A 12,006-nucleotide genomic window follows, 5' to 3' on the forward strand; every position below is an offset into this window, starting at 1 on the left:
CGAGTCGGTTAAGTCATCAAAGAATAACGAGACATTAATTTATTGTAATACTTCTGCTTTTGCGTTATAATAATTCATTACTGTGACATTCATTTTCTCGTTTAATGTTTCACATTATAATTATTATTAATTTTCAATTTGGAAAGTGGTGGTTGATCTTTAGTCCCGGTTATCTGAGCTATCAAATAAATAATAAGTCTGAGAAACATTGTCCTAAAAAATTACTATCGATCGTGTTATTATGATTGTCATGACGATATTTATAAATTATAATAAATTACAACTATCGTACAGGGTTGCTTTATTTTCTTTCTACATTTCATTTGTCCGTGTTATGGGTTATGCCGAAAAGTATAGGTACCAAATAATTCGATAGCCGATCCGGAAATGGACGGAAAAAATGTTATATTAATATTTATTTATGTTTTTTTTTCCCCCCGAAAGTTACTGCTTCTGTCAAATGATATTAATATTTTTTAGATAATAAAGTGTGTAGAGAGATGTAACCCAAATGACCGGGTTACTGTTATACTGAACGATAAAAAAAAAAAAAATACATTTTCTGATACAGTTCCCGTGCCCTAAGGCGCATCGACGCGTTGGCTTGTTGACGCCACTGATGCGGAGGAGGAACATTAACGTTATTACGAAATATTAATGAAACAATATTTACTACCCACCACATTATAAGTACCCACATATATATAATATTATAGTTGCACCATAGCCACTACATACGTACCTATAATATATGTTGTGTATTTTGTGGTAAGTGCACATAGAGAGCAGGTTAACACTGGGAACTACATGCAGGTCGTGTCTGTAGATATGTGTTGCCACCGCAACATAATAAATATAATAACTTTCATCGCGATAGGGAATAGTCGGGCTCAGACGCATTAATCGATACCGCTAATCATTGTTTGAGTTTTGCAATCATTATTTGTGTATTGCGAATAATATGGTGTTGTGTAGGTAGATTAAACGTGAACCATAAAAATGTTGGCGTTACAATTTATAAAGTGAGCCGCGTCACGGTGCAAGCGTCTGCAGCTCTTTGACATACCCGCCCTTAACACTACGGCATTCGGATGTAGAGGTATTATGACAGTTACCGTCAACCACAGCGGTATATTTACAGCAGAAGTATTGGTGAGGGGGGGGGGGGGGTGATGTCCCCCTTCCCAACCGAGCGAAAAAAAAATAAAAATATATAAGCGAGTGGGTATCTGATGTGCAGTGTCGAGTGGATTACTGTAATGGATGTGTTAAATTTGAATTCAATTATAATAAATCATTGTATAAGAAAAGCGTTTCTTTGTGGAGACGGTCTATGTCAATGTCGATCTATATTACTATAAGTACCTACATTAAATGAAGTATCATGACATTTTCGTGATATGTTTTTTGATATTTCTATTTAAATAATTTATTTTACTATTAATATTGCGATAGGTCGGTTTAATTTTTTCCGAGAACTTTGCATTAATTGTTATTACAATAATAGATTTTTATACCACATTATAGTATTGTTATCAACTTATTATCAGTCACCTCTTTACCACCTTACCGTAAAACAGTGTGTGTATAGGAATTATCTTAAAATTGATTTACATATTTTCGAAATATTATTGCGCAAAAAAAACATTTATAGTGTACAAACGAGTTTTTAAGTCTGCACGGATAATGTTTTTAAGTTATATAACAAATAATCTATCGTTATTCATCGTTTAAATTTGTTATTTCATAAAGACTCATATTTATAAATATTTTTGAATTCCAATATCAAATTTTTTTTCAGAGTATTAATTCATTTTTCAAACCTTTAAAAGTTGAAGATAGTAATTTTTTTCTACATAATACTAGTATAGCTTGTATATTTTTGAAATTTTAGTGCATTTTTTAATTTTAAGCTTTTTGATCGAGTGATAGTTCTTTATTGACATTAAAAAAAAAAAAATTTAAATTGTCTATAATAGCTCAAAAACAATTAATTCAAAACGACTCTTAACAAGCGGAAATATCTCGACACAGCCAAGTAGATGAGGCTAGATCTTATCCGATATCGGTATATGTTTACAGATCTTATTATAATATAATATCAAATATATTCGTGGCCCAGTGGCAACATACGTATTTAAAATTATTATAATTATTTTATTATCGATATTAATATTATTTAAAAAAAAGTCGTAGTCACATGTACCTACACAAAATATAAACAAACGTTTAACATCAATTTTTGCACTACGATACACATATTTTTATTCAAAGATTATTAGGTATTCCAGATTATATCAAAGACTTATATAATAATATACTCGCATTATAAATTTGAATACGATTATCGAATGAACAACATTACTGTCGCACTTATCCATAAGGACCATAAGGATACGAACTCCGTGTTCGAGTTTGCCTACACGGAATCATCAGTACATTAAGTTACGATGTTGATAAACGCCGGTGATGTTATAATATATTTTGAAGTGCATAGGTACACATCATAAGACTATGGGTAAAATGAGATACTTACATTCAAAAACTTAACTAATTTGTTGTTTAAATATAAATAAAAAAGATTTGTGCACAGTTTTATTCATGACTATTTCAGTTTTTTTTTTTAAATTATTTTAATATGAATCCGACCCATAAAATAATATAGACACCCAAAACATGGTCATCATTCCATTATAAATGTCACTTGACGGTTTGATAAAGTGTTATTAACACAACGTATAAAGTTTCATAACAATAATATTTTAACGGTTACATTATAATATTTTGTGACCAACATAGAATTTTTGAACGTTTATGATTTGTTGGTATAGGTATCGTCAGTATGTTGAATTAATATTCATCAAACCATATTAATCGATAATTTATTTCCGTATTGTGTCTAATTTTGAATTTTTTTTTTCAACAATAATGGACTTCGTTGGTCCGAAATTCACGACACGTTATCAATCCCATCGACCGTAATATACGACTTTGGTTTCGTCGTGTAGTTCCTACTACAAGTGTAATTGATCTGACCGATGAGCTCTGGATTCGATCTCCATCTGGGTCGGTACACTTAGGCAGTATAGCCAGTAGGAACTACTTACATGACGAAACCGAACGGCCGCGTGTATGCTTGATGGAACAAAATTGATAACGTGTCGTAGATTTCGGACCAGAGGAATTCACTGTTCTTGGAAATAATCAAAAACCAGTGACAATACGAAAATAAACTATTGATTAACACTGTTCGTGAATTCCATATTATAATATACGACTGTTGGTCGTATGCCACCGAATAACTTCAAATATTTTGGATTGGTCACAGGAAATAATAAAATAACCGTTAAAATATTACTGTTATCCGGTGGTAAAAACCATATATTACTATGTCATGTCAATAACACATTATCGGGCCGTCAAGTAACGTTTATACAATGGAGTTATACCACCATGAATAAGTTTACTGCGTTTTCGGTATATGGATAGGGTTCATATAATATTAAAAACGAAACCGTTGAAATAGTTAGGTATGAATTTAACTGTGTACAACTCTTTTTCATTTATATTAAAACAACAAATAACCATAAATTCAAAAATATTATAAGTATACCTACTTTTTTTTTTTACATAATCGTATGTGTTTATTTACGTAGGTACTATTCAATACCTATGCATTTTGACATAACCGGCGTTTGACATCGTCGTAATCAAACCAATCAGCATCGGCTTAGAAACAAAATGTTTCTCCGTAATCTGCCGTGGATAGTTTCGGCGAGTCGTGCGTTGTGCGTTTTATATATTTTCATAAGAGAGCATCTTGTTCGATTTTCATCTGTATAATCAATCTCAATCACTAGTTGGTATCCGCGCAGTTATCGATAAATTGGCTGTACCAGTCGCAGACGACAGTGGTATCTGAGGATTTTGAATCGATTTTTGCAGGGAGATGACAAAAGTTTAAGCCGACATTACTGCGTTAGACGCTCAACGGTTACTGTAATACTATAAAACACAATTATAAGAATGTCGTTGATATTAATTTATATAGCTTATAAATGTCAATGTCTCATATAGATTACAGTGTTCACATTATTTTTTTCCCAGTCCACCAGATGGTGCGTATTTAATTTACTGTTTATTAGATATTATAATATAATATTATACAAATTGTCTCGGGCTGTATTGTTTGATTTACATTTCAATCGTGCTATAGGTATATACTATGAATATATTTTTTTTTCTCTAAAACACGAATCTACTAAAATATTTTAACGATTTTTCATCGTTATTATACTAAATACGAAACAATTCATATCCAGCATATCCGGAATAATGTATATATTTTTTTTTTTTATCAAGATTGAAAACATATAAATCATATCCATCAACGTTATACCCGGCAGATAAATATTCACTCGCTGAAAGAGGTTTTAAGTAGTATGCTACAACGGGGGATATCGTTCAATGTTTTCTCTGTGGATTAGTATTATTTAGCTGGGAACCTAAAGATGAATGTTGGACTGAACACATTAAACGTGATTATAAATTGTCCATTTGCATGAGTTTATAAAGTAAAATAATTTATTGAAAGTGTAAAAGATAAAAATTGTGTAATAATTATATGAATCGAAATTACAATATTTTACCGGTTAACGTCATGCTTGTTACGAAAAGACTTTGTTATAATAGTATATAATGTATTTTAATAATTAAATATTTATTTTAGAAATAACTTAAATGTGTTAATATTTGATTGAATATCTTGTGAAAAATGTGAACACGCGGTGTAATGAACTAAGTCGTTGCATTATATTTAAAAATAATAAATGTAAAATCTTACGTTTCTGGGGCTTAATCGATTTTATTACTTATTCATTTTTATTATTTTTTTTATATTAAAATTCTAGGTTATCATTTTCTCCCACTTCAAATACTTTTTCTATACTTGTTTCCATGTTAATGTAATTTTTTTATAATATGTTAAAGTAGGTATTAAGTATTGTTATTTCATGAAATACTTAGTTATTATATACACTAATCAAATCAATCCGTTAAAACATGTAATAACAAATTTAACTTGACATTTTATGAATTCTCCGTCATTATTTAGTTATAGTTAGCCTATTAGATTTCGTTAAAATAAGATGATACTGAGATAATAAGTATATAAGTAGCAATAAATCTAACCCGACGTCCCGGTCAATTTATTATTTTCATTTTGGTAAAATTCGAGCTGTGTATTATTGTTACTCTTGCAGTTGTTTGCAATATATCGTAGCTATATGTTTAACATTTTATAGCAGTATAGTGTTCAATTTGTTTTAAAGTTTTGTTCTGTACGAATGAAACAAAAATTATACGACTATACGAAGTATTAAGCTCCAAATTATGACTTCAGTAGTTGTAGGTAAATTTGTTTTTGAAATTCAGTCTTTCAATATGAAAATTGTATCCTATATTTTGACTTAATTATTTGAATTAATAAATAAATGTTAACTATTGCAAATTTGTAAAATTAGAATGTAAGTCAGAATTTATAATTCAAGATTTAAAAAAATGTGTCTGTTTATGTTTGAATATAATTGTAATTCAATTTTTTTAAATATTTATTCACAAACCAATAGTTATTTTATCTAATAATCTCAGTTATTCTATTAACCAATAATCTTGAATATTATTATTATTTTTGCCAAAAAACAAATGTCATCCAAATAGAAAAAAAACAAAAACTTTTTATGTCTATGAATAACTTAAAAAGAGTCCAAATATTTTAATTACTATATTATGTCTAGAAAATGATTATATAACTATTTGATAAAAAAGGCCATATATCTTTTTTTGTAAAATAAATATATTTATCGTCTGTTCAGAATCTAAAAATTAGATATACTTTCCTGCATTATAGTTATTAAGTAAGTATAAGTATACAGAAATTATACATAAAGTACCTACTGTTGTTGTTGCTACGTTTTGCGGCCAAGTTATGGCTAAATATAAAGTGCGATAAAGGCAAGCAAGGCACCTTAACGAAAACAATTTAATCGCATGGAAAAACTGATTGTTGATGGATTAAAGTGTATAAATATATATATTATACAATATACATGTACATTATACGATATAGGTATAATAAAATGTAAAATATTGAATTTTTATCTTGTAAGTAATGTCATGTAAAATTTAATACCCTTCCAGTTAATAGGTACACAATATTTTCTGTTAGTCTCATTTCGCTTTCGATAGTTACACGAGTGAACCAGTAAATGCTTGTTTTTTGTTTTTTGTTTTTTTTTTTTTAATATTATGTAGGAGTACAAAAAAGTATTTTAAAGATGTCTCAGCAAACTTTATTTAGACAATTTTTAAAAAATCCAATGATACAAATGTTTAGCAATTTGGCCACCACAATTCTTCTGTTTCCGTTATTTTTCTTGGTCTTCGACCAATTTTAGTAAATACAGATTATAATGTCTCAGCTATCCCTTGCTAAAACATTATTTTCGCAATTGGATAATATAATAAATAATTAAATAGATAAATAACGAATATAATAATTATATGGTATTACATATTTACATATGGCCATATGGGAACGTCGAAGTTTTTGATTGGTATCGTGATTATAATGTGACAGGTGTAATATTTGAAATATATAAAGACAGAATAGTTAACATATTACTAATAAGACTTAATAAACAAATTAACTAAATAAATAATCAAAAATACTTATAATCACACATTTACTAAACCTTCTCTCTATCAGCAATTTATTGATCACACGGTTATGACAGAAATAGTCTATTACCTTTACTTATCTTTAAAAATACTCTACGAATTAAAAAAAAAACCGCCGTTAGTCCGATTGTCTTTCCATAGTATAACGTTTGTCATACACATTAATTTAAAACAACCTTATATATATATATTCTCTTACAGTTACATTTAATTTCATATCGTCACATTTTCTCTATAATTATTCTTTATTAATATAAATATTAAATATAGGTATTCAAAATAATTGAAATAAAATAATATTCATAATCTTTCTCTATCATACTATATTTACTTATACAGTTATACATCAACACTTGTACGTTTAGTATAAAATATATTTATCTCTTTTGAAGAAACCCATCACTCAGCCATCATATTGTAGTGATTTGTTATACTCAATTATAACGGTTATAACATTATTAATATTTATTTAAAAAACTTCCTAATGCACGACCATAATAAATTTAATACATTAACATTATAAAATGTAATGTTATTGAAGTAATACTAAAGGCAGTATTATCATTCATCAAATTAAATTATATATACTTAACCATTTATTAGTTATTTTAGTGAATAAGTAGTTGATGTGGTATAACAGAACAATACTTTGTCGTCCTTTTTGGTTCACATTCTTGAAACTTTATGAGTTGTTGGTTTTTGGTCCAGAATGAAAAGAAAATCAAATTTGGGTCTTTCAAAAAAAAAAAAAAAAAAAAAAATGCTACTATTAAATGGTCAAAAAAAGCAACGTTGAGCGGAACAGCTATGTAAAGTTGATGTATCGAAAATATCATTTATACACATATAAACCAGAAAATCAAAAATATTATTTATCCACACGCGTTCCGCTGAATGGTGAACATTAAGCAACCAAATTTAACACGGATGTATTTTGTACTGGAAACGAAGTGAACGGAGATAACTAGTATTATTTATATATATAATTAAAGTAATAGTTACATACAATACTGCTGTAAATAGTAGTAGATGATAAGAAATTGAAATATTACTCGTGTAGTCGTCATGCCCATACTTTGATACTAACCCCTCTCCCTTCTTTTCATATTTTCATTTCTTGTTCTACACCGGTAAGAACATCGATGCTTTAATGTCTACACAAAATATCTCTCACCGGTATCCGTGGTACACGTCATGTCGGTGTAGAACGCGCAAAGACAAATTTGACCTCTTCGAGTACAGTACATTTTTTTATTATTTCACTTGAAAGTATATTACGTACGGTAATCAGAGCTTGCAAAATAATTATAGGGTTATGAGAATATGCGTTAGACAGGTGCGTGGCGGTATAATACCTATGATATTATAATATAATGATATTGGCGTACAACACTCCAATGTCCAATCTTGTGGGTCCTGGATATCGCGTTCGTATTTAAGTTGATCTTACCAATTTATCAAGTGTAGTGGACGACAATAAGTACCAGACACTCTTTTAATATAATGTGAGATTCGCTCGTGCCCAGACAGCTGTGATTTTCGTTAAGCCAACTGCAGTTGCAACTGTCGATTGTCCCAGATTAAATATGTAATCGTGATACGGGTTATTCGAGTGATAAATTTGAAAAACGTTAATTTTCATTAGTCGTCTTGCGCGCTCGAGGAGAAATACTTTTAAAAACACACTTTATTAAATCCGCGGGTCACATTGATACGAATTTGCAATGTTTGATATTTTTTTTGAAAGTTTAGATTCGAATTGTATATGTAACATTATTATCAGGACTGCGGAGACTGGAGAATAATCAAGGGCCTCTGGGTCAATTTCGATATTTAAGTAAAAATTAGATAAAATACAGGAACTATGGTTGCTTTGGCCGACTGCTCTCCCTCTTGAATTGACGATACTAGTAACCTCACATCGACGGGATGATTCGGTCCGAACACCGACAAATGTGCTCGATACACAGATTATATTATTATAGTATATTTTATTAAATACATTCTAACCGATCCCAGAGGCGTATTCTTTAAAAATACCTAGTTTCGATCCTATTTTACGGTTCGATGCGCATCAGCCACCGCCGCTGCCGATAACTGCTGATCTGCTAGCAGTATAATACTATACCGCTAATAAAAACGTACTAACGACTTTTTAATTGATAGACTATAAGTATTAATTTTAATATACACTGTATAATGTGATGTGCAATGGTGTACGTTAAATATTATAAGTTGTATTGAACGTATAGTAGATCAACATTTTATACATTTTAACTGAACAAACATTTATGCGATATATTTTTTCCCCCCTAACAAACAATTTAATTAATTTCACATATTGAATTTATATGCTTACGTAGTATTATTCTAATATATAATTGTTTATTGATAAAAAAAATTAATTTCTCGTATGAAAATGTAAAAAAAATACTAAATAATAATATTATATTATTCAAAACCAGATACAATTTTATCCGATGTAGTATGCAATTAGAACTATGAATTTAATGTATTACAACAGCTTAACAAATGCATTTGAAATGTTTAAAAATGAAATAAAAATGTTGTTTATTGCAATAAAAAAAATAACTTACTTAAATAGAAAAAAGCAATATAAAAGTTTGAAAATTGAATTAGTTGTTTTATAATTTCCGTTAAGAAACCTGCGGTTGACAATAAGTTAAAAAAAAAATGTAAGTTCTTTGCTGCAAATTCATTGTCGGCGATATTATTAACAAGTGCGACGCGTGTATAGTGAGTGTAAATAAAAAATAATTCATAATATTTTAAATAACGGGGTAAGGAGAGGGAATAGAAATACCTTAGATTATAATAAAATTGTAAAAATTACCTATAAAGCGAGCGCAAATTTAATAAAAATAAATAAATAAAAGTTTGAAAATCGAATTTGTCGTTACTCCGTTCAAGTTTTCTATTGGGAAAATTACATAGCACAATAAGCCAAAAATAATGTACTTCATCGTTACAAACCCTCAAAACCAATTACTATCATAACAATAACAGTCATAATATGTTTTAATTAGTAATAATGCTTACGTCTGTGAAACACTTTTAGTGTCAGTACCTGTACATAGTAATAATGTCATAGTGTTATAATATTATAATATTATATAGTGCCAAATTTTGGTTTTTCTCAAAACGTCATCGAAATCGCTCGCAATTAACCCACTGGTTGGGGCAGGGACGTATTACGAGTTAACGACGCCGGGGGCAAAATACATTTAACGCCTCTTTGCCACAATTTCTAAAATAATTTGTATTTCAATATATAAATAAAGGTGTATTTCACCTATTATATAAATATGTATATTTATGAGAAATAAAATTGAAAATATTGAGCACTATTTAATAATAAATCAAATATCTTTTTCTTATTTAGTATTTATTAAACAACAAAATAAAACAATTAACATGTCACAAACTTTCCCAAGATAATATAATCGTAAAACAAAAGCAACGACCAGTTGCCGAGACATATCTCTGATAAAAAAAAACTATTTAAATACAATTTTAGACCAATTTTTTCCTGGCAACTTTTGCCGAAGCTGATTTATCAATTATTTGTTCGCATTCCACGCCAACCGTTGGGGTTGGGGGGGGAGGATCAACTCGGACACGTAATGACTCATTTAATAACGTGTCACGTGTGTTTTTCCAGGCGTCAGTCCTTCGACCGTCGGCGGACCCGTGAGCGCGGCGCCTGCCATGGAGTCCGACGACCACCTTTGCCGACAACGACAGCGCCGCCGCGGCCGGTGTCGCGGGCCAGCGCTGGCCGCGGTCCTGGCGCTGTGGGCCGCGGTGGCCTGCGTCGCGGTGCCCGCGGTCTCGCCGTCACCGGCCACCGGCGACATGAGCCTGTTGACCATGCAACGCATCAAGTCTTACGTGGACGACACGTGCACGTTGGACCCGCACTGCCAGTGGCTGTGGGACCCGCTGCCGAACGGGCTGCGGAACGTGTCCGTGGAAGAGGCGGCCGCCGAGTTGCCGGCAGACTACATGTACCCGCCCGGCGACGATCCCGAAAACCCGGGACAACGAGGTGAGTCGCTTACGCCGCTTTTTTTCCTTTTTTCCTATCCCGTTTTAATTCGACGGATAAGTCGGGCAGAACCGATTTAGTGTTGTTGCATACGTATTATAGAAGAATAATGGCATCCGCGAATCGGTTCCCATTCCTTAAAAATCGATATCCGAATCGGTTCCCGACACGCGGCACACATCGGAGTTGGTTCCGGATAAAAACTTCGGAAAAAGGCGAAGTATAATCTAATAATATTCATAATAATAACGGCGAGTTCGACAGTTGCCGTTCTATTCCGCACATCCCGTCTTTTAATTCGCGGATGTATTAAAAGAAGTCCAAATTTAAACATATTATGTAAAATTGCAAAGTGCAGAAAAACAAAAAAATATTAAATTTAAAAATAAGGGGAATTATAATATAATATATAAACAGAAATGGACAAATATAAAAATAATGAAATAAATAGATTATATTATAGAGTTTATAAAAAAATGTTTGTTATACATTTTTACCTCAATAATATACAATACTTACAAAAAAAAAAGGAGAAATGCACGAATTAAAAAGATGTTATGTTTATTGTTATTTATTTTATATTTTTAATTATTATTACTCTTTCACGACAGAAAAAATATAAAAATGTCATTATAATAAAAATAAAAGTGGAAAAAAATCATAACTTTGCATGATATTATATGGATAGTCCTAATTCTGTATAAAACGGGAAGAAAACCTGAAAATGGTTTGACCCGGGAATTCGGGAACCGACTCGGATACACCCTTCGTAACAAACCGGGAACCATTTCGGATACACTGAAAAAACGAGTGCCGAAAAGGACGGGTAAAGGGTGTCAGAGCAGCCGAAATGCATTTATACGGTGTCATGTCGTTGGGGTTTGACGTGTGAATAATAAAACGTTTATATCGATTTAACGATAATGATAAGTCGTGTTAAGATACTATAAATACGGTTATTTGTAGTACGAAAAGGCCGATCGCGGAACACGGCCGAGAGTCCAATAATCCGTAGAACCTATTGGGTCTAATTTCGTGGTGGTATTAGATATCACAGGGTATTATTTTTATACTCCACTACTGATTGTGGTGTGATTTATTACGTGCGTATACGCGTCGTGTACGTGTGTGAATGTACAAACACTAAATTTATATTTATCTGGAGGCTCGCTTTCATACAGTGTGTCCCAAAAGTACCC

General features: G+C 31.0%; 1 protein-coding gene across 2 annotated transcripts in view; it reads left to right on the plus strand.

Moving 5' to 3' along the window:
• Nucleotides 1-12,006, plus strand: part of LOC132926494 (tyrosine-protein kinase receptor-like) — a 360,502-nt gene that overhangs the window by 42,592 nt on the left and 305,904 nt on the right. For both annotated transcript variants that reach the window (XM_060990859.1, XM_060990860.1), the window contains exon 2: nucleotides 10,421-10,807. In XM_060990859.1, the coding sequence (XP_060846842.1) occupies nucleotides 10,421-10,807 (387 nt within the window). The remainder of the gene's footprint in view (nucleotides 1-10,420; nucleotides 10,808-12,006) is intronic.

The sequence above is a fragment of the Rhopalosiphum padi genome, chromosome 3 (genome assembly GCF_020882245.1).
Source record: "Rhopalosiphum padi isolate XX-2018 chromosome 3, ASM2088224v1, whole genome shotgun sequence".
Taxonomy (NCBI): Eukaryota; Metazoa; Arthropoda; class Insecta; order Hemiptera; family Aphididae; genus Rhopalosiphum; species Rhopalosiphum padi.